We start from the raw sequence: 26964 nt of genomic DNA, 5'->3' as shown, positions 1-26964 counted from the left end.
AAGTCATACTGACCTTTATAGAAGCACAAGAACAACATCTGACATTTTGTGGAAAATAAAGAAACATAATTTAGCAATTTTTAGCCAATAGCCACATGCTACAGAGCTTTAGAGTTGCTCAACACTTTCCAGACACAAACGTCTCACAAACATGCTTCATATTCTTCTTAAAATCACAAGTAAATAAACAAAATTTTAATTAGATAAGCTTGCTTCACATACTTGACTGATGTCAGCCTCGCCTCTCTGGGGAAAAAAAAATCAATTAAAAAGAAACAAAGGAACAAATACAAGACACAGATGACACCGTCTCAAATGCTGAGCTGCATTTTTGAAGTGCGGCTGGATAAAGCCAAAACTGCAGGTTCTGACTCACTTAATTAGACTTCTGGCCCAACTCTCACACACCATAAAGAAGCGTGAAGAAGAAATACACCCATGAGCCCAGGGGCTGACATTTCTTTTGCCTTGTCCCACATCTCATCTGCTCACATGCCCCAGTCCTCCACTTGGAACAAAAATCGTCTGTTGTCTCCATCCCAGCCACTGGACCACTGGCACTGCCTCTATTTTTGGTGAAAATTTCCAATAGCCTGGTGGATGGAGGGGCACATTCAAGGAACACGTAAGGAAGCAGCACAGAGCATGGTTACTGAGCTCCTCTACTTTTGATTTTCATGGCCTGTTTTTAGCTCCAGTTGAGGAATAGGAATGAGTACCATTCCCTGACACTCCCCATTCCATCGCTCCTTTATCTCCTCCGTCTCCCACAGCATCTCATTCCCGTATGCTCGGACATAACTGCAGGTTGCCAAGCACAGCTGAGGAGGTCCTGGCTTGACTTGCCAGGGGTGTGCTTTTCCCCATCTATCAAGGATAACTGGACTTGCGCCTGCTCTCGGGCTGTAGATCTGAGCAAGGTTGAACCACGTGTCTCGCAGTCATCCAGAAGGGCCAGCCTCTTCCCCTTCCCCTCTCGGATCAGCCACGGACTGGAGGTCACTTGAGGGAATGGACCATCCTGTGGCCACCCTGGGAGTTGGGGTTCGTTCCAGACTATGTTCAGAAAAGGGGTCCAAGAACTCTTAAAACAACTCTGATTTTTTTAAAAAATGTCTGGTATTAAAAAAAATGTGTAAATGACAGTGAAGCCGGGAAAAAGTTTCTTGTCCCTGATCCACATGGACCACGAGGGAAGAAGCCCTTCCATTAGTGCCTCCTAGGTAAAGCCAGAGGCCACACCCTGACAGCTGAGCATCGCCTGCTAACACGCTGTGATTGGCCTGTACACTATTTCAAGGTTGCCTTTACATTAGCTGCCAACATTAACAAGTTAGGAGCTTGCACATCAAAATCTGGTTTCTGGCTTCTCTAGAAAAATCATACGATTGGGCTGACAGCAGCTCTGCTTCCTGTCTAGTAAATGCTTAGTTGGAGCCAAGTAGCTGCTGCCCCTTTAGACAATGCACGCTGCCTCTTGACCGCAGGCCCGGCCTGTCTGCTCTCAGGCCTTGGAGCGTGGGAGTGTGTGCAGCTGCTCGAGAAAGCAGCCGAAGTTCCTAAGAGAGAACCTGGTGGAAGCGCTAGGCTGTTGTCAGCAGATATTTGGCAATTTGCCTGGTACTTTCTCTAACCTCTTCCTTCCCCTTTCTACCTGCCTCGGAGCTGCCCTGAAGCTGCATGCGGGCATTTACTAGTAAGAACCATATTCCTCTGCCAAAGGGTCAGAAGTTCAAGAAAGGCCCAAATTCCTCCCCTCTCTGATGGCCTTGTGTCTGTGAATCGAATTGCTTTGGCAGGAAAAGACTTATTAGTGAGGAAGACAGATAACTCGTATAACTGAGCCAACTATTTGTCAATAAAAAGATGTAACGTCATGCTAAGGGAGAGAGTGCTAAGGGCTAAAGGGGAAATGTGTGTGTGTGTGTGTGTGTGTGTGTGTGTGTGTGTGTGTGATTTTATTTTATTTCTTAATGCGGGCCCCAAATTGGAATGCAAAGTTGATAAACGTAAGGCCTGATGTCCGAAGTCAAGATAAGGGCACTCAAATAGTTTCTTTGCTTCAACCTGAAACTGTGGAGATTACGTTTAGACTCCGTATTCAGGACAGCTGCTAGTTCTCTCCTTAGAAAACAGCAGAGGCTAGCTTCTGGTGAAACGCAGCGTGAAACCTGCTGCAGGGCTAGGTGATAAGTTGGTAACACAGAGGCAAAAGACAATTGGGGTGATTTTCAAAGTGCTTCAGGGCCTGCAGCTGTAAGACGCCCGTTGACTGCACAGCGGTGAGGCAGCTACAGTTCTTTCTTTCACACAGCTCTGAAAACACAAGCAATCAACTCTGGGCTGACTTGGGGAATCCAACTGCCTGCCTATGATTCCTCACAGCACCGGCCATCATTAACTGCTACTAGGAATGTGCACTGGCTTTCTGAAATCGCGCACATCTGGATGTTTTATTCCGTCTTTTCACCCTTCCTGAACTGGGAAATTCAGCATGTCTCCTAAAACAAACAAACAAACAATGCCTTGCAGAACACTATTAGGTGGATTTCTTGGCTTTGTGTTTTCAGGGCAGAGATGGGTCCTTGTGTGCAGAAGCCTTGCTGTCTCAGACGATAACACACATAATTATCTTGAGGATTACGGACGGAACCCCGAATGTGTGAGAATGATCAAGACAGATTAAAAAACAAGGAGAACAGATGCAATCAAAAACAGATGTTGAAAGGGAAAGAAAAATGATAACAAAGTCCAGCTGATGGAATAGAGACTGAGATAAGAAGAGAAAAAAGAGAACGGCCAGTGGTTTTAGATGGATACCAACAGTGCGAAGTTCAGGTGCCATTCTCCGTGCCTTAAGGTTGGGATGAGGTTCTTTCACAGCAGTGCCCCTTGGTGCACTGTCCAAAACTGTAAGTGCTTTCTGGATTCAATTCAGCAGGTTCTCAACACTATCGGGAGGGCTGGGATTGTGAGATGCATGGAAGATTTACAAATCATGGTCCCTGATCTCAAGATTACACTCTGGATCACAATTTTATTTTATGCATTTACGTTTTATTTATTTATAATAAATTTCTTCCATGCTGCTTGGAGCTCATGCTGAGGCAGTGACAGTGGAAGGAGCAAGGGCATCCGTGGTTATGGTTCTGTGTTCCAGCAAAATAAACACCCTGGTGGCTGTCTTTGAACTTGCCTTTATAGATGGAATGCAAAAGAACTGAATTAAATATTTACAGTGGTTAAGGTATTTACAAAAGAATGATTTTTTTAAAGAAGTTTTAAAAAAAGTTCTTGAAACTGTTCTAATAGATAACAATGTGGCGAAAAGACTTTGCTCATGCCACCTCCCCACTCCCACTCCAGGGCCTTTTCAATGCTCTTTTTTTTTTTTTTTTTTTTTTGCGGTACGCGGGCCTCTCACTGTTGTGGCCTTGCGGAGCACAGGCTCCGGACGCACAGGCTCAGCGGCCATGGCTCACGGGCTTATCCGCTCCGCGGCATGTGGGATCTTCCCGGACCGGGACACGAACCCGTGTCCCCTGCATCGACAGGCGGACTCTCAACCACTGAGCCACCAGGGAAGCCCTCAATGCTATTTCTTTTTATTCTCCTACATAAGCGTCATTCCAGTTAGATGAAGATGACCATGTTCTTTCCCATCTTGTGCCTTTGACTGATCCATTTCTTCTATCTGAAGACCCTGAAGAGACTTTCCTCTCCTCCAAACTCATCCAAATTTGGAATCCTTTGCAGCCCAGCTCTAGGACCACATCTTTCATGAAGTCATCTCTGCCTTTTCTAGACCTTTCAGCGAACTTCTCTAATTATTATTATTGTTGCTAAGAATAATTACGAATAAGACTAGATCACAACCATCACAGTAAGAGTAACTAATATTTCTGAGCAGTCTTTCAACTCCACAAACTTGACCATGGTTCACATATGTTTTCATATTATTCAATCTTCAGGTAGGTACTATTATCATCCCCATCTTTCAGAAGAGAGAAACTGAGGCTTAGAGAAGTGAAGTACATTTCCCAGTGACACCTAGTAAGTGATAGAGCATTCTTGTCAGTATCATCAATTTAGCATTTAACTATGAATATTTGTGTCTCTTGAGCTGCTATTTGTTACTGTCATTAAACTATTTTATTTTATTTATTCTTTAAAATAAAGTTATTTATTTAATTTTTGGCCGCGTTGGGTCTTCGTTGCTATGTGTGGGCTTTCTCTAGTTGCGGTGAGCAGGGGCTACTCTTTGTTGCGGTGTGCGGGCTTCTCATTGCGGTGGCTTTTCTTCTTGTGGAGCATGGGCTCTAGACACGTGGGCTTCAGTAGTTGTGGCTCGTGGGCTCTAGAGCGCAGGCTCAGTAGTTGTGTTGTAAAGGCTTAGTTGCTCCGAGGCATGTGGGATCTTCCCAGACCAGGGCTCGAACTCATGTCCCCTGCATTGGCAGGCGGATTCTTAACCACTGCACCACCAGGGAAGCCCCATTAAACTATTTTAAATGCACTGTTTGGGAAAGGGGTTTTAGTATGAAACAAAACTGGGGTTTCAAATACAAAAGGTACTCTTCTGTTAATCTTGTGATTGCTCTTCAGGGTTCTGGGAGACTTAGGAGATATCTGAGATTGAGCAAAGAGAAGCGTGGAAAGCACCTATGAGTGAAGAAAGGGCAGTGACAGCACAGAAGAACACTGGGATGTCATCTGGGACCAGTGGTTGTTTGCTGGAAACCCGGGTTCAGTTCCCAGACCAACCCCTCATTGGTCAGTTACCCTAGAGCTCATCTTACTCTCTGAGGTCTCGGTTTTCCAACTGAAACAAAAGAATAGCTGAAAACATGTACTTGCACAAGTTATAAAAAGAACGAATGGAAAAAGCAATGTCTCTAAAACTTTTCTGATTCCTCACACAGAGCATCAGTCATTTTTATAAAGTTTTGGAAAAGAATCTTTAAGTTCCAGAGCTAGGCAAGATATTATTTGATTCTATTTGTTTCATAGATGAAGAAATTCTGCTCTCATGACTTGGTCAGTGCCACACAATTAGCTAGTGACATATCTGTGCTTCCTAATTCTTAGTTCAAAGCTTTCTTCATGGGTTATCACAGCCCATAAGTACAACCTATTGTATATGCAAGTCTATACATGTCTTTTTGTACTTGGGCGATATAGTAATACATTTGTAATTGATTTCTTTTTATGATGGTGTTCTTCAAAGACTATTTTGGCCCCAAATGAAAATAAAGAGGAAAAGGAGAAATTTTAGAAAGAAAACTTAGTGACTTAGCAAGTCAACCTCTCCAGCCTTGGCTTCTTCATCCATAAGGTAAAGTAGTTGATGCAAGATTACTAAATCAGGGGACTTCCCTGGTGGCACAGTGGTTAAGAATCCGCCTGCCAATGAAGGGGCCACAGGTTCAAGCCCTGGTCCGGGAATATCCCACATGCCACAGAGCAACTAAGCCCGTGTGCCACAACTGCTGAGCCTGTGCTCTACAGCCCGCGAGCCACAACTACTGAGCCCATGTGCCACAACTACTGAATCCCGCGTGCCTAGAGCCTGTGCTCTGCAACAAGAGAAGCCACCGCAATGAGAAGCCCGCACACCACAACGAAGAGTAGCCCCTGCTCACCGTAACTAGAGAAAGCCCGTGCACAGCAATGAAGATCCAATGCAGTCTAAAATAAATAAATAAATACATAAATAAATAAATAAGATTACTAAGTCAGTGAGAATCTGATAGAATGATAAAACTACTTTTGGTGCCCAAGAATTACCCAAGTTGTCATAGTGAAAGGAGCAAAAAATGCAATATATGTAATAGGAGATAATAATCCAGAGGAGCAGAAAACAAAGAAGGTTAGGCAGGGGCAGGTGACTGTTTTAAGCAGAAGAAGGGAATTATAAACAGTATGGATACCAATGGAGAAAAGGGCAGAATCTCTCAGAATTATGGTTGTATACAATGAGAAGGAGAGGTCTGCAGAAGAAGAGTAATGTGTAAAAGAAAGAACAAGCTGGAATGAATCCTACAGGTGTGTGGGGTAATAGTGGCAACCAGACAGGATACTCAGAAAATTCACAGTGGCAGGTAGAGGGGGAGCACAGCTATAACTATAGCACGACAGAACAAGTCTCTTTCCCTCAAGTCAGTAAAGGGAGGCAGGAGAAAGGAACAGAGTAGTGAGTGTCAAGGTCAGGGGTGTATAGGATTTTGTTAATTCACACCAATTAATGAACCCATTTGGTGATTCAAACAAAGCCAGATTTCAAACAGATTTTATATATGGTTTCAATTCACTTTTGCATTAAAAATGTGCATTCCATGCTTGAGAGAGAAGAGCACATGATGAAATTAAGTATGAAGGACTAGCGAAATGTGGTTTTGTTTTGGTAGAGATGACCTTTCTGTTTCTCTGACTCTACTTTTCCGAATAAAATGTTTGATTTATATGGTTTAGAGGCATAGAAAAACACTGTGGACTCTGTCCAAAGACGAAAGTACTAAATTATAGTGTACTAAGAGAACATACCAGTTACAAAACACTGTGGATTTTATCATTTATACGTAAGTAACATACTGAAGCATGGACGAAGAGGACGAAATAAGAGTTTTACAAGCACATCGTAATAAAACCTACAACAATTGGGGTGATAAACACAGCAAGTCCACAAAATTTGCAGCAATGATTTGAAGGTACCCATTCTTCAAGATAACTCTTGCACTGGCAGTACACATCTATATTATTCTAGGTTAATGTTTTTGAGGTAATTTAATTTTGAAGTGGAGCTCATGAGTGAAGAACAGAGCAGAGGTTCTCGTATAGAACCTGTATTCAACTAGTGTAGTCAACAGGAACTTGTCACTCTCTCTTTACCTGTAGTATATTATTTCATTTTACTGAAGACTGTACACACATAAAGTCACACTGGCACTGATGAGAGACATCCAAACACTTTACCTGAGGCCAGTATGCATTTAGAAATAAAAAATATTTTCTTGGATGTTTCTTTAAAATATTGAGACTAGTCTAGAAGTAACCAAATTTGCAAATGGACAAAATTCAAGTAGATGTGAAAAACTTTTGCAGATTTTTTTTCTATAATGGCTACTTAATTGGCTTCTTTGGAAGAAAGCAAACCTTTAAAATATGATGAATGAGATAATCTGAATAAAAGAAAAGCAAAAGGCTATCGCAGAAAGTTAAATTTCTCAAAAGTATCTCATAGGAATGTGATGTTGAAAAGTGTCCATGGGGATGACAACTTTTCTTAAATTTGTTTCAAGCATGTACATTTTTAAAAGACCCAGAGAAATATAAATGCGTTATTAATAGGAAAATTATTATAAATAAATCTATTACTAATACAATATTATTATGAGAAAATTAAAAAGAAGCAGATTCCTCACAGACTCAGAAACACCTAACTAAGTTTTCACACTTGGGATGAGAAGTGAAAAGGGAGGCATCCCTGTACAGTCTCCCCTTTATTTATTTATTCATTTTTTTGCGGTACGTGGGCCTCTCACTGCTGTGGCCTCTCCCGCTGCGGAGCATAGGCTCTGGACGTGCAGGCTCAGCGGCCATGGCTCACGGGCCCAGCTGCTCTGCGGCATGTGGGATCCTCCCAGACCGGGGCATGAACCTGTGTCCCCTGCATCGGCAGGCGGACCCTCAACCACTGCGCCATCAGGGAAGCCCTCCCCTTTATTTTTATAGCGATTCTTCTTGAAAAGTGGATAACTTAAAAGCATATCATCTGTAATTCGGTAACATTTACAACTATCGCAAAATTCATTTAGTAAGACTATACCCTGTCCAACTCATTGTAATAGCTCTGGTTACCCCATGAACTGTTAGACTTTAAAGGGGAAAAGTATTCGAGGGTTTTCTGATAAAAAAAACAATCATGGATAAATTTATTCAATTTTAATTTGCCTATCACTCTTCATTGAAAAAAGAAAAAAAAATTCCTTTGAAAAACTTCCTTTTAGCAAGTGATCAGGTCACTCATACAGCTCTAGTAATCAGGTTATACAGTTCTAGTAATCTTTTTTCCTGCACTCTTTCACTTAAGATTCTCCAACTCTTGCTAGTGCTGGGGATGGAGGTGGGCACTCAGTGATGAAACAAGAAATCTTCAGTGCAAAGTGCTGCGACCACATCAGCAGACAAGAGACTGCCTAAACCCTCAAAGAGGAGAGAAAGCAGAGAAGCCAAAGGGAGACAATGGCTTCTCAAGCATCAATTCCCTGACTTCATTTTAAGAGACCCAAGCACATCTGGGACAATCGCTCCTTGGATTGAATACAGCCAGTGAATCTAAAGTTTCCATTCCTTTCTTTGCAAGTCCATCATTTCAGATGGCTTGTCTAGCCCTAGTTAGTGCTAAGTTTACTATGTCTTTGTCTTCACTGTAAATATCAAGTAAGTGGAGAAAAATAAAGCCAGAGACTTATCATGTTTTCCTAGAAGAATGTTAACTGTACTGTGCTTTTGCTGCCATGTTTAAACTTAGTTGATATTCATTGAAAAGTAATGTGTTAGGGATTTCAGAAAACAGTGGAGTTCATAGATAAGAGTCTTACCAGAGGTTTGGGAAACCACTCCATCTGGCCTATTTAGCTCAAGGCATATGGTTTTTGGATCTCCTTTAAGGATCATCCTCCTAGATGCTTGGAGCCTGGGTCGTGTAATCCAACACTTGATTTCTTCTAGCCCTGTCTTAGTCTCTAATTGTGTCCCATATGTAAGTTTTTTCCTACCCAGTAAGGTCTATATGATATTTAAAAAGACAGACTAGGCAATTGGTCCAGATGGAAGGCAGTTCAGCTGCAGCAGCAGTTAAGAGCTTGGGCTTTGAGAGTGGCAGAGACAATGAGAGATGGGAAGAGAAAGCAAGGGATCTGTTAAGGAAGCCATAGACATACCACCAACATCACATGTGTTTTTAGAGCTCTTCCTGCCTCTGAAGGTAGGGATCATGTTTTTTTTTTTTTTTTTTCCCCCCGGTACGCAGGCCTCTCACTGCCATGGCCCCTCCCGCTGCGGAGCAACAGGCTCCGGATGCGCAGGCTCAGGGGCCATGGCCCACGGGCGCAGCCGCTCTGCGGCATGTGGGATCCTCCCAGACCGGGGCACGAACCCGTGTCCCCTGCATCGGCAGGAGGACTCTCAACCACTTTGCCACCAGGGAAGTCCCTTTTTTTTTTTTTTTTTTTTAATGTCTGTTTCAGCTTTCTCAGTGTTTACAAGTGTCCTAAGTAAGTCACAGGAACCTGACTTGCTAACTTAACTTGATGCTCAAGGTCACTTCTATTAAGACTGCCTAAATTACAGAACTAGGGAAATGAAGGATGGCAGATAACTTGTGGGCAGCATATTCACTGTGGAACTTCTGTCTAATCTGGAATCTGCTGTGTACGATACTGCTGCCCCACAGATCCCTCAATGAAGATCTTCAACTAAGCCAAAAAGACACTGTTCTTTGGGAGAATGTGACTTTATAGTGAACATCAACGTTAAAATAGACAAACATTTGTTGAAATGCATTAATTTTTATAAGTGAAAGATAACAAAACAATAATTCACATGTTAACTATGCTTATTGATTCATTTTAATTCATCTTGTCTCTTTATGCATTTTAATTTAGCAAAATTTTTAATTCAACAAGCATTTGTTGAAAGCTACTATAAGCACAGCCTTCTGCTAAGGTACTGTGGAATAAGGAAATAATAAGAGGTTCTACAGTCTTGCAGCATTGCAGAGCCTAGTGGGGGAACTGATCATAGTTTATAGAATGCCAGCTCATAAGTAACTGGGTGTGTGACCGAACCTAAATTACTTAACTTCTCTAAGACTCTGTTTCTCTGTATTTTTTTTTTTTTTTTGCGGTACGCGGGCCTCTCACTGTTGTGGCCTCTCCCATTGCGGAGCACAGGCTCCGGACGCGCAGGCTCAGCGGCCATGGCTCACGGGCCCAGCTGCTCTGCGGCATGTGGGATCTTGCCGGACCTGGGCACGAACCCGTGTCCCCTGCATTGGCAGGCGGACTCTCAACCACTGCACCACCAGGGAAACCCTGTTTCTCTGTATTTAAAATGGCAAATATAATAGTCTCTACCTTGCAGGGTTGTTGTAAGGATTAAATGAAATAAATACAATTCCACATAATAAGCACTTAATAAATATTAGTTACTATTGTTGTGATTTTTATTATAAATATATATTGAGCAGAGAGGCATGGAGATGTGTGGTCTAACATATACATATACAAACACATTCTAGATTAATGTTTTTGAATGGATGAATATAAAATTTCCAGTGTTATGATATTGGCTCAAACAATAAGGTAAAATACATGTAATTTACCATATTACCACTTTATAGTGAGAGTTTCCAAGGCTGACAGAGAATCTGAAGTGTTTATAGTTATACTCATAACTAACATTTTGGAACAAAGGACACCCTATAACTAACAGATGTCATATTTACATCACATTTATATAGTATCTATATACTGGGGTCGTAGCTAAATAAGATCATTGAGATGACAGCTTAGTGAATGTGGCCTGTGACAGCAGCAGGGTTCTGAAAAGACCGAATAATCAGCAATTAGAGAAACACTGCTAACTGATTTCAGTGGTACGCTCTGAAGATCTGACGCTCAGAGGTTTCATTTGTGTGGAAATAATCTTAAATGCGTATGCAATTATGGTGTCACATGAGGGAAAGAAGAAAGGCAGTTAATGTTACTACACACCTATTACATGCTAGAAATCTAAAAATATTTTTTGCTTGATGTCCACAGATGCCTTACAAAGTAAATTGTAGTATTCCCATTTTGGAAAAATTAAATAATTTGCCTAAGACCACAAAGCTGAAAATCTGTAGGACAGTATTTGTATTCCAAAATACGTTTACCTCACTATTTCATGGTATTTCTCAAGCTAACGAGAATGTTATTTAAATATTTGCAGAGGAAAACAGTAACATGGAATTGATTTATTCTGAAGGATGAAGAGAGAACTTCCTGGATCCATCTAGCTAAAATGATTTTTTTAAAAATTTCAGTTTATATTTGAATTCATGCCATTAAAACTTTTTTCAGTAGGAGTTTAGTTGGCATTTTTTAAAATCCATATTCTGAGAAGGCTGACCTGTTTCCTAGAGCAGTAACCTTTCAAAATATGCACCTCTAGCTGCTCCTCTGCATTGTTTGTCTGTTTGTCTTATTGGTGTATTTTAGTTTTGTGAAATAGGTATGAGGTTATTCTATAGCCAGAAAATCCTTTTTGAATCTCAGTCTTCAACTGATGGATTATAAATTCTAAGACCTTACTCAGTTTTTATTTTTCAAAATACTATATATATTATATATATAATATATATATAATATATATATATACTATATATATGTTTTGGTGATATAGAAGACATAAAGTACACCTCATCAGTTGACCTTAAGAAGCTGCATGTATAGGCTTCCTCATCAGTGTTCCCAGGAGCACCACCAGCCCAGTGCATATGTTTTAAGAGGTATCCACTGGATATCTGATGAACTGCAGTGACTCTAAATATCTTCATTTATTAATGTGCATTCTGTTTATATTAAACATTTATTAGATACTTGTTGAAATAAATTTGAGACTTTGGTTTCTGGCTCTGATAGAGTTTATATCAGATTAACTCTAATTGATTACAATTCTACAAGCTGGAGAATACACTTTCAGATACACATAGACAATAACAAAACAACAAATACAGTAACAAAACAGCAGAGGGAAGGCATCCAAACAGCTAGTATCTGAGGGACCAAGACCCTAGAGAGAAGCAAAACCCATTGCGTGGGGAGCCCTATATTCACTGCTTTTTTTTTTTTCTTCAGGGAGTTTTCCAATTCAAAGTGAGATGCCCAGAGGCTGAACAGAAAGTTGTAGCTGGGACTTGCAGCAATCTGACTAAGTTGGGGAGACAAAAAATAGAGTTCAAATCTACTAAAGCAACCAGGACTTGAGGGGCCAAGGCTCCAAAGAGAAAGGGAATGGTAAAGGCATTTGCCACTTCTCAAGCTGCATGGGGCTGAAAGGCTAAGAAACTAAGCAGAAAGCAGCTGCTCAAAGGCTCAAAAGCTAAGCAGAGAATTCAGTCGGCTCACAGTACCAGGGAATGAAACAACGGAGTCCAGAGACCGCGAGGAAGAGGAGTTCCAGGAAACACGACAGGCTTTCAGCTGAGTCACCTGGGTCCCCTGAACAAATTTTTAGTTTGCCCCAAGAGAGGGGGCAAAACATAACTAGAGTAACCATCGCAATGCCTGAAACCCAGTTTCTGCTGGACCAAAGAGGTGACCAGCCCGTATTCTCTTTTGGCTTCCAAAAGAAAATTGAATCCTCTTCAGAGAAAGAAATTTGAACTTTTTATATGGGAGTTGCACACTGACTGCCACCTATGAGAATTTACCTGCCAAAGCTTTTGTTTGGCCCACACAATGTTTGCTTTTCTCATCTGCATGCTTTGGGGAGGAGGCTCGACTGTCTGGTTCTTCTACAGTCCCCACCAATCCCTGCAGTCTCACAATAAACCTATTTTGCCCCCACAAGTTACTTACCTGAAACTGAAGGCATGTGCTACACATTTAAAAGCAGATGAGTGATGACAACAACCTATGTTGTAAGCCAAGCACTGTGAGTGTAATCGCAAGGGACTGCATGAGGCGAATACCCAAGAGGGGATGAGACCATTCAGGGGGAGAACCAGTGGCTGAAGAGAGGATTTAAAGACTGAGCTCCGACAGACATGGAGAACAGGCTCGTGGCTGTCAAGGGGGAGGGGGACTGAGGGAGGCATGGAGTGGGAGTTTGGGGTTAGCGGATGCAAACTAGTATATGCTGAATGGATAAACAACAAGGTCCTATGGTGTAGCACAGGGAGCTATATTCAATATCCTATGATAAACCACAATGGAAAAGAATACTTTTTAAAAAAGAATGTATATATGTATAACTGAATCACTTTGCTATACAGCAGAAATTAACACAATACTGTAAATCAACTATGCTTCAATAAAAAAAAAAAAGACTGAGGGGCTTCCCTGGTGGCGCAGTGGTTGGGAGTCCGCCTGCTGATGCAGGGGACACGGGTTCGTAACCTGGTCCGGGAGGATCCCACATGCCGCGGAGCAGCTAGGCCCGTGAGCCATGGCCGCTGAGCCTGCACGTCTGGAGCCTGTGCTCCGCAATGGGAGAGGCCACAGCAGTGAGAGGCCCGCATACCGCAAAAAAAAAAAAAAAAAAAAAAGACTGAGCTTACAAACTTCCTCTCTTTGGTCTCTCATTTGCCTTCATGTAGCTTCTGACAAACATTTCTTTTGTCCATTTATTCATTTATAGAACTTTGTATTTGTAAAACATTATGTAGTTTACCAATTACATTTTACACATATATTTTTATATAATACTTAGGACAAAACTGAGAGCAAGAATTCGCATGTCTCTCTGGAAAGTAGGTAACTAAAGCTCAGAGATGTCAAGTCATTTGGTAGAATAGAGGTTGCACGACACTTAATTGTATGCTTCTTCTACTATACCTAAACAGCTCAACATTAAAGAATGTTATCATAAAATATGCATATAAATGTATTTACAAAAAAAATGTATTCTCCCCACCCCAATGTCTGAGTAATACATGAGATAAAAACAAAATTTTAGACCCTGGAAAAATTATAAATTAACACCAAGACAAAGAATCTGAATGACTGAGTAAAAACTGGCTCAAACGTTAACTGCATTCTTCTCCCAAAACTGTTTTAACAAGGGGAGGTATGTGTCTCGCTTACTCTAATTCTTGTAGGTTTGATAATTCAGAATCAGAGCGTGCTAAATCCTTTCACAGGTAAAGTAAAGGCTCACAAAGCCCAAGAAGCCGTGTTACACGGTTAAAATGCAAAAAATGCAGTCATAGAGGGCACAGGAAAAAACTTTGAAATGGAAAAACCACTGAGTAAGAAACTAACATAGGATTAGGGCAGGAGAAATGGGGTACCTGTTTTGCAAGGATGCAGCCAGGTGTCAAAACGTAGTCTATTCAATCCCATCATTTCTAAACCTGTATTTGTAGAAGACATTCACTGGCAGATCAGATCCCGACATTTGTATTTAGAGAACCCAGCACAAACAAAAGTAAAAACCCTGCAGTCTGTCTTAAGAGTCCTGCTTGGCCAATCAACAGGTTAATGAGAAGGTAACGCTATCATTCATTGTCAAATGGAGTAAGAAGTTTATTACATGAAAACTCAAAGATATTTCATCAGCCCAGATGCTACTGAACACTGAACAGAGTTGCATGACCTAATCAAGACAATTTAAATACAGCTACTTGTCTTAGCTTCTGTATATTTATTTGTAAAGTTACAGAAATGTTCTGGGACGTTCTGAAGAGCACACGAGGCATTCATTAGTTTCTGAATTTCACTCTACAAAACAAGTGTAGTAATTTTTTTCCACTGAACTTGACATGGTTCTGGGACAAATCAATGATAGAATCCCAACCTCCTCTGGCTTCTACATGTTTATTCCAGGGTTTTCTGGGAACACTGGTTTTCCACTCTTCATGTGCTAGTCTCCAATGGAAACAAAGTGACATTTCTTATTACTGCTGGCCCTTGGAAAGCAATGGCAAAGGGAGTGCCTTGAAACAATTAGTCCTCTGTAACTGATTATTTAACAATGCGTATTTCCCAAGAGCTGTTTATCCTCAAAAGGAAGCAGCCAAGACTAAATAGGTACTGTATCTATGTAGATACCTGCACTGAAGCCCTCTGGATGCGAAACGGGGATTCTCACAGAAGAAAATTAATGGAGGATTATTTTCTTTTCTATTCCATTTGCAATGAACCCTGTACCTTTCCGTGAGCAAGGAAACATATTCCATTTCTCATGATACCTCAAGGACTATTTTTATTGGGAAAATCTCTTCATGAAAGATGGATTTCGTTTTAAAGCTGAAATTCAACATAGAACAACAAGAGAGACATGGAAAGCAAGGAAGGAAGAGAGGAAAGAAGGTAGAAAGAGAGGGAAGGAAGGAAGAAGGGAGAGAAAGAAAGAAGGAGGATAAAGAAAAGAAACTATTTTTTAGTAGAAGAAAAATGCTTTATGTGTTCAAGGCACTCTAGTGGCCACTAAAAAACAATAATTTTTTAAAATGTAGGAGAAACTGTTCCCACCTTTAAGTCACTTATTTCCCTAGCGATTTAGCTGTTAAAGATGCGGGGCTAGGAATGAAAATGATTTTAACTAGCTGACCTTAAATTTGAATACAGGCTATATATTTTTAGCTACAAATTCCATGTTGTAACTCCCTTCTCTGAAATAGGGAATGATTCAAAAACTGCCAGGGAACATCTCGAGACCAGATGCTCACATAAACGAACAAGTACAAGTCAGTTACAGGGAGACAGTCAAATAAGATTCTGAAGAATGTGGTCTCATAACTCACATACTGAGAAATGTCATATCCCCATACTATGTAAAGTTCCGCTCCCTTGCCAACTTATGCATTCCAAGAAGAATGCATTTCAGCTTTTGGAAAGGTTCTTCTCTGTATATGAATCTTCTCCAGAACTTATTTTTCAGCATCTCCAACAAGCTCATCCCTCTTTACTGCCGGCTACCCTCATTATCTTACCTGGGATTCCCTACATGTAAGAAGATTGTCAGTTAGTGAAATTTTGACGTAGTCAATGTGCGAGCCCTAGAGAAACCTGAAATAAATGCTGTACGTAAGTCTGAAGCTGAGTGGTTAGGTTAAAAATAGAAATGTATTTTAGAACATAGTTAAGCTAGGAGCGATGCACAAAACGTTTAGGGTGTGGCATAGGCACTGACCCGTCAGACTGCAGGTCTAGTGCCGGAGCAGGGTCCTGGCGCTCCCTGTCTAGCCAAGCATTAGCCTTTTAGCTGCTAGAGGTCTGTGGTGCTTCTAGCTTAAATAGCTAGAAGTCTGGGACACTTGCAGGGGGTTTAGACAGTACCTATTTCAATATTATGATGACTGATAGGGTTCTACTAGTGACTACCAGCTGAGTATCAAACTTAGTGATTATTTTCTTTAATTGTTACACAAACGTGGATATACCTTGGACTAAACATTTTAAGAAAGTTGTCATCTGTAAGTTTTAGCATAAATCTACTTAGAAATGACAAACTCAACTTTTTTTTTCTTAAAAAAATAGTGGTTATTGAGTTAATGGATGAGAAAATTAAGAAAAATAATGTAGTCCCTTATGACTTTTCTGTGGACAATACAGAGACATTTGGTTATATGATGGATCCCAAGGATATTCATAATAAACCTATGTCACATTGATTAAGTTTCCTAGTAGTTTGACAATAGCTGCCCTTGGCCTTGTCCAAACATATCGATGAACAAGAAAATTTAGAAAATATATATAATGGACACCTGTTACTTTGGTCTGCCTAGCATTGTTACCATTCTATTGGTAAGAGATTCTTTTCTTCTGGTGGGAATTCCATTCCATGTGGTTTTTGTGAGATCAACTCATCTTTCCACTGTTAGCGTCTGCTCATGACCCAGGCCTGGCCAGAGTACCTGCCACCCTGTGACTGGTTTCTGGATAATGAGTGATTCAAAGTGAGGGTAATTTAAGTCCTTCACAGGATTTTCCCTGCTGGGGCTGGAAAGCCGGTAGGAATTAAGACTGGTGGTGGCTACCATGCTCAGCGCACTCAGAAAGCCCATTTAGCAAAAAACAAGATAGAGCCCCAAGGCCTTTGGGATTTGGGATTGCTAAGCAAGTATGTACAGAACTACCTTTTTCTTTTTGGAAATTTTAGAGTCCCTCTTTTGATACAAAAGAAAGCGCAATGGAAATCAGGATTTGTTCACCTCACATCCACACATCAAGTGCATCATGGGGAAGTGGAAAAACAGCAGATACCATAAACATGCTGACATGCTAGCAAGCAACTCCTAGAATTAAAAAAAAAAACAACCCAGGAAATAAACTCAGAGGACATTTCCCCCTTTATTCTCTATGTTCTGCTTACTCGATACTCAACAGTTTAAATTTTTTTAAACAATCAAGAAGATGTAAATAACATGCCTAAATCAATAAAAATTTGAATTAAAGTTCAGTTCTTGAGGAAAAAATGTCTTAGAGTTCAAGGAAGAAGCAATAAAAATAACAGTAGACATATTTAGAATGATAACTTTTTTTACATCACTTTTGCATTTGCATCCATCATGCTTTAGAAAGTATTTCATACATGTTTTCTTAAAATGCTCAAACATATTAAAAGTTTGGTAGCTCAACCCTGAATCTTCAGAAAGTGATCAAGAAATTTCTGACAATATTTCAAATGATCAAGATTTTCTTTTTTAAATTGTACCCAATAATAAATATCAAATATCAGAATATTATAAAAATATAACTTTCATCTGTCAGTTTCAGAGCACCTATGGAATAATAATAATCTGGATTAAAAAGTGAGGCAGTAATCACCTCTGAGCAAAATATAAAAGCCAAGCGTAAGATATATAGTACACTTTTCCGGTCACAGGTGTTGACAAAAGCCAATAAGGAAATACAAAAGTCAGGGACTCCCCTGGTGGTCCAGTGAGTAAGACTCCGTGTTCCTAATGCAGGGGGCCTGGGTTCGATCCCTGGTTGGGGAAGTAGATCCTGCATGCATGCGGCAACTAAGAGTTTGCATGCCGCAACTAAGAGTCCACATGCCACAACTAAGAGTCCTCATGCCACAACTAAAAGATCCCACATGCTGCAATTAAAGATCCCGCATGCCGCAACTAAGACCCAGAGCAGCCTAAATAAATAAATTAATTAATTTTAAAAAAGCATGGAATCATGGAAATGCCCAAGTTGAAGATGTGAAGTAGTTTATAAATTAAATGAACTTTAATAAACCCTAGAGAAACCATATTTTCCAAGTGTTTCTTAACAGGCATTCCTTTTAGGACTGACTCACTGAGCACTGGTGCTAGGAATATGCCAGTGCACCAGATACCAGGCAACAGTGATACAAAAAGTCATTGCTTCAATGGTGCCGCATAGATGGAATTAAGCTCATTTAAACATGAGTTTGAAATATTTTTAGTTTTTACTTATACTTAGCTTGTTTTCAGTTCCTCAAAGAAAGAGATCATAACAATTCCTTTTTTATCTTCCTGTGAAACATAGTTTAATCCTCAACAATCCTCCTTTATTACCAAACCTCTAACCTCCATAAGAGCTCAATAAACCTTTCTCTTGTGTGTGGTTTGATAGGTTACAATGGCTACCATTTCAATCGTAAGGCTTAATTTATTTAATTACTGCTGAATTACAATTACAGATTTCAGGTGTCCAACCCGAATCCCACCAATTTCTCTCTAAGCAGTCATTTCTTTACCATCTTCCAATCCACTGTAATTTATTATTTACTTTCTGCTTAGAAACTGCTCCTTACCTTTTACTATTTTTACCACAAGCTTTTAATCCATTCCTCTCAACAAATGTCCTTGCTTTTTGCCTTTCAGAGATAAGAGAGAGCATTACATACAAACCCCAACTTTCCAGACTTTCAGCTCCAGAAGAGTTTTTCGTGTACTCCTATCCTTCCTTCTTTCCTGAGCCTCAGTGAAAGAAACATGTCTAACTCCTCCCTCAGACAGGCCGTCTGTCTCTTCTGTTTTCCTGCCCTGTCCATGATCTTGCCAAGGCAATGAGCGTTTCCTCCAGTTGTCAGTTTCTTCTTCTCTGTTGGTTCTTTTCACAAGGAAAGAAAACCAAACCCCCAAGTTTCCTTTGAACCAACCAACCTTCCTTCCTAAGCTATTATTGCTTTCTCCATTAAACTTCTTGAATAAAACAAACAAAAAAAAACCTGCTCTTTAACTGTGAGTTACTGTACAATTGCTTTATGTTCATTATGCCATTTAATTAAATCACACTGTAATCCTAAATGGTATTTATTCCCGTTTCACAGATGAAGAAAGTAGAACTGGGTAAACATCTGTGACTCAGCTGAAGTCAACCAGATAGTAGGCTGGTGGAGTTACGATCACTTACTTTAACCAATGGTTCTCAAGCTGTGGTCTCTAGAGCAGCTGTATCAGCATCTCCTGGAACTTGTTAGAAATGCAAATTCTTAGGTCCCACCCTGATCTACTGTATCAGAAGCTCTGGGTGTGGGACCTACAATCTGTGTTTTAGCAAGCCCTTCACGAGATTCAGATGACACTACAGTGCGGGGACCAGTGCACTAGACCACAATGCCCTTCTGTTCTCATTCTATTTAACTTCTCTGCTACACTTGACAGAGTTAGGTGTTTTCTTTTGAAGCCTTCTTTTCTACCAGAAACTCCAAACTACTATATCTTGATTCTCTTTCACTAACAATCTCTTTCACTAGCCTTCCTGCTAAAACATTGGTTAGCTTTACCAATGTCTCCCAAATCTCACCAACTCACCAACTTTGCTGCATGTTCCCTAGGACCTTCTCTTGTTGTAATCTCCATGTTGACCAAAGGAGTCAGTGCCCAGCCATTCACCACAGCCAGCATCTCTAGGTGATGTCGCTCTCTTGCCCCCTACATTCCTACATTTAATTGGCTAACCAAATTTCGTCAATATTTATCTCTAGAATATTCTCAAACCTGTCACCTATCTCTATCCCCAGGTGCACTCCCAAACATTATAGGCTGGAATATGATAACAGCCTTCCTGCCTGGAGCTGCTCTTCTTTTCAATACCATCCTAAACATTTCCAGTTATCCTTCTAAAAAGCAGGTATAAGCATGTCATTCCCATTCAAAATTTAAAAATTAAAAAAAAAAACCCTAACAAAATTTAAAAAACTAATCAGAATAAAACAAACAAAATACCCAACTTTTATGGCTTCCCTTTACCTAAAGGCTGAAGTTTTACATGCTATTCTGAGCATGGTAACATGGTGATTAAGCCAACCTAGCCTTCTGTCTCCTCTCCCACCACTAACTGCAAAACCTTTCTTCCTCCCCCAAACCTTTGGTAAATGTAGGCAAGATTAATCACGTTTCTTTTTTGCAGCCTAGGCTAACACTGTATTCTCTGCCTGGAATACCCATCTCTAACTATCTACTCATCACTTATTTAATAAACATTAAATATGACACAAACTCAGGGGCAGGTAAAATGAACAAATTGAATATATCGAGTATAATGAGGTAACGTGCCCCATCTAAAGAGGGCAGCATCTACTCAAGACTTGAAAATTGCTGCCATGCAAATACTGCCATTAGAGAAAAGCCAGACATTCAGGTTTTCATGTGAAATTTCTCAATTTAAAAATTGAGCAAATATTTATTTATTTTTCACATCTTTATTGGAATATAAATGCTTTACAATGGTGTGTTAGTTTCTGCTGTATAACAAAGTGAATCAGCTATACATATATATATGTCCCCATATCTCCTCTCCCTTGACCACCCCTCTAGGTGGTCACAAAGCACCAAGCTGATCTCCCTGTGCTATGCAGCAGCTTCCCACTGGCTATCTATTTCACATTTGGTAGTGTATATATGTCAGTGCTACTCTCTCACTTCATCCCAGCTTCCCCTTCCCCCCATCCCCGGTGCTCTCATGTCTGTTCTCTACACGTCTGCGTCTTTATGCCTGCCCTGCCACTAGGTTCATCAGTACCGCTTTCTAAAATTCCATATATATGAGTTAGCATACGGTATTTGTTTTTCTCTTTTGGACTTACTTCACTCTGTATATTAAAAAAATCTAAAACCCTGCTCTGTGTACCATTGTGTGTCCACCAAATAAAACACATCTACAGGCTGTCAATGTGGACTTTGGTGTTAGTTCTGCTAGGCCTAGGTATTCAAAGGTGACCAAGACAGGGCCTCTGACCTGAGTGGCTCACCTTTGGTGTCCAGCTCAAACACTAGCACAGGCAGGAGTAAACAAGTCCTCTACTCTGCTCTCATAACACTTTGTTTACATGGCACCTGCCAGAGTATACCCTTACAGCTAATTGTTTGCTTACTCCCTGAATCATCAGATCCTAGAGAAGCAGTGCTGTCATCTTCACCCTAGTAATGGTAGCACTGGCACACTGTGCTAGTAGCTGGTACTCAATTATAACTCTATTGGGAGGTGTCTATATATCAACTTGTATCAACTTGATTCCAAATGTTTAAGCCACTTTGTATTTTTCCCTCCCTAAATCGATATTATGTTTTGATTAGGCACCATGCTGTTAGATATGATCTCACTAATGAATCTGTCTCCTACAAAGCAAACCTAAATATGTTTTGAGTCATGTTTCAGTTTTATGCTATAATCCTAATATTTTTCCTACAGAGGTTTCTTGTAAGATGGTGGTCCAAACAAGGGCTGTTTACAGATATCCTTGGCAAATTCAATAAATTGTTTTAGTCTAGGACACATCTTTTCACTTTGAAAAATAAGAAAAAATGTGTTCATTTGTTCAGTTTGCTAATTTCAGGGTACAACTTTTTTTCCATTTAACGAAAGCACTAAAAAAGTCAGCTTTAACTTTTGTTACAGTTATATAATTCCTGGTTACGCTATCCAAACATTCTCACAAAGCTAATTTAAGCTAGGCATTGCCAGGCTTGGAGGATGTCAATCAGTTTTCAGTGAACCAAAACACCAAGCACCAGACTCAAGAGGGAATTGCTTGACCATCACTGTTATTTTACTCTCAGTTGATCTAATTTCTAGACACAGACCCACTCCAAATATGTGCATATGCCCTAGATGGCTGCCATCTGTGAAGTTTATAAACATAAATCCTATTGAAAAAGAAACATGTTTTTGTAGTTACTTAGGTGTTGTCAAAATGAAGGAGGGTAAATATTTTATGTCTTCCCTATTTGTATAACCAGCAGTTAGAGGATCCAGCCATATTTCAGGTGTTAAAAAATTTTAACATAATCTTTGTCATTTTATTCTAAAACTCTGCATGATGTTTTTGTGCATACGAATTCACCTACATGTGGACACTTGATTTCTTTACGTTGAAACTCCCTGCCTCGTGTTTATGTGTGCTGTAACCAAGCTGTAAGGCTTACCTGCAGACTGTTGAAAATGACAAAGAGGACCAGCATCCAGAAGTGTCTGTAAGCCATGTGCAGGCCTCCCCAAAGCCATGTCATTGAAATCAGGGCAAAGAGATACAAAACCAGTGGAATTTCTAGACACCATAAAATAAAAAGAAAAGAAAAAGAATTTTTGAACTTCAGAATACTGCATAATCATACATATACACAAAATTATTTTTAGCTACTTTCTGGAGATACTCTCTATGTCTAAGCACTCATTTTGAAAGAACAACCTTGGAAATACCAGTCTTACAACAGAGAAGAGAAGGCAACGGTAACGTTGCTGAGTCCACCTTCCTTCTGTTTTGCTGGTAGGCAGGGGACTGAAGAAGGATGAGAACTGTTCCTCTCCTAGACTACCACCTGCTGGACTGTTCAGGAAGTGCCACCAACAACTGGGGAGATGCAATCACATTTCAATCCCAGGGAAGACCGGGTATATAAATCTCCTTAAAAGAGCTCTCTACCAGAAAATGGTAGGCAGCACTGTGCTCTCAAAATTACTGTAGTCCAGTCTGACATTTTAAAACTTAAGTGACATAACTTGTTTGTATGTAATGGAAAAATACATATTTATCTCTTTTGCTGAGTGGACACCAAACGTCACAGCTATGGTTAAGAGCAAAGATGAAGTGAAGGATTCACTACTGACAACACTAAGCTTATTCTACCCATCATTTTATTGTGCAATTTGTTTTAATAGTTTCCAGAACAGATTTCTTCAGGGCCAAAGGACTTCATTACCCTTTCTACTTATTTTTGATATTTGGGATTTAGAATAACAATCTTAAAGAAGGGTTATTAATATTTAAATGGCAAGCTATAGAATATTTGGAAACTGAATCAGATCTTAGCAGCTGCACATAAACACATTTTCAAGCTACTGAAAGACATCAGGAAGGACCACACATCACTGACAACTCTCATGACAGACCTCAAAGTCCATATATATTCAACATCAATTAATGCCTAAAATCTACATACATTGTAGAAATCTGAACAGTTATTTACAATTTTAGCAAATTAAAAATCTTATTTTATTTTGAAACAATCTCAAACTTATAGAAGGGTTGCAAGTACAGTATGACAAGAAAGTTTTATTTTTCCCTGAACCATTTGAAAGTTGCCAACCTGATCCCCCATCACCTTCTGAACATTGTAATGTATATTTTCTACAAAGACATTCTCCTACATTAACACAATACAACCATCAAATGAGAAAATTAACACTGATATGTTACAACTATCCTCAGATCCCACTCAAGATCAGTCGATTATTCCAGTAATTTCCTTTGTAGCAGAAGAATCCAGTTGACTTTTCTGTAGTCTTCTTTAATCTGAAATGGCTCCTTTAACAGTATGGAGGTTCCTTAAAAAACTAAAAATAGAACTACCATACAACCCAGCAATCCCACTACTGGGCATATACCCTGAGAAAACAATTCAAAAGGAGTCATGTACCACAATGTTCACTGCAGCTCTATTTACAACAGCCAGGACTTGGAAGCAACCTAAGTGTCCATCGGCAGATGAATGGATAAAGAAGATGTGGCACATATATACAATGCAATATTACTCAGTCATAAAAAGAAACGAAATTGAGTTATTTGTAGTGAGGTGGATGGACCTAGAGTCTGTCATACAGAGTGAAGTAAGTCAGAAAGAGAAAAACAAATACCGTATGCTAACACATATGTATGGAATGTAAAAAAAAAGGTCATGAAGAACCTTGGGGCAACTAGGGGCAAGACAGGAATAAAGATGCAGACCTACTAGAGAATGTCCTCAAGGACATGGGGAGGGGGAAGGGTAAGCTGGGACAAAGTGAGAGAGTGGTAGTGTATATATGGACATATATACACTACCAAATGTAAAATAGGTAGTGGGAAGCAGTCGCATAGCACAGGGAGATCAGCTTGGTGCTTTGTGACCCAAGGGTGGGATAGGGAGGGTGGGAGGGAGGGAGATACAAGAGGGAAGAGATATGGGGATATATGTACATGTATAACTGATTCACTTTGTTATATAGCAGAAACTAACACACCATTGTAAAGCAATTATACTCCAATAAAAATGTTTAAAAAATAAATAAATAAAAATAAAATGGCTCCTTTGAGTGTCGTTGGCTTTTGTGACTCTGGCATGTTTGAAGATTACCAGCCAGTTTGTCTTGTAGAGTGCCCTTAAATTTGAGTTTGATATTTTCCTATGATTTAGATTATAAGCTTTGCCAGAAATCACAGAAGTGATCCTGGGTTCTTTTCATAACATTCTATTGGATGGCACAAGATTTCTATTTGTCCCATTATCTAGGAGGCTCATTTTGGTCATTTGATTAAGGTAGTGGCTGCATGAATTCTCCATCGTAAAGTTAGTCTTTTTCCTTTTGTAATTAGTATGTATCTTGCATGACATTACTTTGAAACTAGGTAACTATCCTTTCACTTATCAAATATCTGATTTATGCGTTTACTTATTTTTATAATATGGACTCATATATTCTCAACGTAATGGGTTATCATCTATTACTACCATTTATTTTGATGCTCAAATTGTCCTAAGTCTGATTAGTGGGAACCCCTTGAAGATGGTGTCTGTGACTTCTGTTATGTCCTCATCATTCTGCTTTGGCCCAACAAGATGTTTCAAGCTCATCTTGTACTTTCCCTGCCCCAGTCCTGGCTTCCTTTAGGGTAGAATGGCGTTCAGAAACCAAGATCTGGGGCTGGGTATGGTCATTGCTATTGGGGCGCTGCTGCTCCTACGTCCTCTCAGTAGACAGAGCTGGGGAATACCTGTCTGCACACATCTGCACACACACTCATTTCCATCTAGATTTCTATATCTATCTCTGTACAATGAAAATCATAGTATACCAATATTTCCAATTCCAATCCAATGCCACAAGGTTAATTGGAATTGTATCTTTTTCTGTATTTGTAACTTCCTTCTCTGTTGGCAAGAAATGTATTTCTCATTATTCTTAAAATATTTACCTATTTGATCAACTCTATTGATTGTAACCAGTCTCCCACTGCTGTTGTCCCTGCCTTGCACAGATGGCCTCCCAAATCCACTCAGGTTCTTAGGAGCCCCGTGAGTACACTCCACCCTTCACACGGATGCCCCCTCACAATGATTGGCTTGTGACACTCCATGCTTGACACCTTCCACTGGATGCATACCTGGCTCTGTCAAACTAAAGGCTTTAAGATGGAATTGTTCTGGAAGGGAAAAGAAAGGAAAGAAAGAAAGGAAGAGGGAACCTGAGCATTTTTTTTTTTTTTGAGAAGAAAAAAGGCTTTTGAAGGACACCATACTGATATCTTGTCAGATATCCCCTTTTTAGAAAAATGTCAATTGTCTAAGTTATTACAACTGCACAGAGAAAATAAGAATAATATAAGACACAGTTTCTGCAGATGAATAGTTCCTGTGTCATCGATGCCTTACCACAGGACAGGAGCAAATATATTAAGATTTACTTAATTTTTTTAAAAAACATCATTTTTGTTTAATGAAATCATACAATTTGATAAAGGGCCAGAAGGCTCTTATTTTACTTCTGACAAGATACCTTAATACTTAGGAAATTGCCTAAGCTATGCTCGTGAAAGTTTTCAGAGATTAGGTATTAGTCTGGCAATTGCATCCTCTGCTCTCACTGTGCAAGGACAAAATTCTATTTATGGCTCTGTGTACAGTGTAAAAGGACATGCATATTTTGTATGAACAGCTAGGAACCAAATTTTCAAAATTTGGCCCGCATGTTCCTGCGAGTGCCTAGAGCCAGACAAGTGCTGTGTTGCTGAAAAGCTCCCTGCGGAAGCCAGAAGAGCATACCGGAGCTGACTAGGAACACCCAGGGCTCATGCTTTTCTGGAACTCTGCAGAAAAGTGTGGTAGTTTGGCAACCCAGATCAGAAACTGCAAGGAAAGAAAGCCAGTCATAAATAACTCAGTATACTGCACAACAGACCCCAGGCTGGTTTTCCAGCAGTGCAACACTAACGAAGACATGATTTCAGATGGAAGAAACATATCCAGAGGTACATCCGGATTTTGTGGGCCTGAACTTTTATAGAATTTGGAAAGCCTTCTTTAAAAAATAAAAATTTCAAAAGCATAATTAGGTAGAAGATCTTGGAAGAGGTCCATGCAAGTAACAGGCCCTAAAACGTATGCCTCATCAGCTTTATGGTGAACCTAAAGGAGGTACCTTTCACCTCTGGGGCCTAGAGTAACAATGACCAAATGGAGAAGGGGTGTGAGAGTGGGTGATGGTGATGAAAGTGGGGAGGAGCATGTTGTTGTTTAAAAGCTACTATGAATTCCACTTGGCAAATTGAAAATTAATGTTCTTTTAATGAAAATCATTTAGTTATATATTTCCTAAGCTGATACTTCACGTTTGGTGAAATACTAGTAACTTTTCTGTTGCCTATATAAGTCACTGCTTACTGAAGCAGGCATTTATGATAGGTAATGTTAGAAATATATGTTTAGGAGTGAATTAGTTAATAGAAAACAGAATCATTTCGATGTTCCCGATAAAAGGGAACCCTAAAAACACAGTATTGGACCCATGGAATAAGGGTATCTATATTAAGACTGTGCTATCCAGAATATACAAGGAACCCCTCGAAGTCAACAAAAAATAAACAACCCAATTCAAAAATGGGCAATGGACTTGAACAGACATTTCTCTCCCAAGAAGATATACAAATGGCCATTGAGCACAGGCAAAGATGACCAACATCACTAGTCACTAGGGAAATGCAAATCAAACCCACAATGAGATATTATTTGTACCCACT

At 39.9% G+C, this 26964-nt stretch overlaps 1 protein-coding gene across 1 annotated transcript in view; it reads right to left on the bottom strand.

Annotated features, from left to right (window-relative positions):
* The window catches only part of ADGRV1 (adhesion G protein-coupled receptor V1), a 564815-nt gene that overhangs the window by 35984 nt on the left and 501867 nt on the right, over window positions 1-26964 (bottom strand). The window contains exon 88 of the mRNA XM_060296007.1: window positions 22118-22239. Within this exon, the coding sequence (XP_060151990.1) occupies window positions 22118-22239 (122 nt within the window). The remainder of the gene's footprint in view (window positions 1-22117; window positions 22240-26964) is intronic.

This window comes from Globicephala melas, chromosome 3 (assembly GCF_963455315.2).
Source record: "Globicephala melas chromosome 3, mGloMel1.2, whole genome shotgun sequence".
Taxonomy (NCBI): Eukaryota; Metazoa; Chordata; class Mammalia; order Artiodactyla; family Delphinidae; genus Globicephala; species Globicephala melas.
This window is presented reverse-complemented; position numbering and strand designations above follow the sequence as displayed.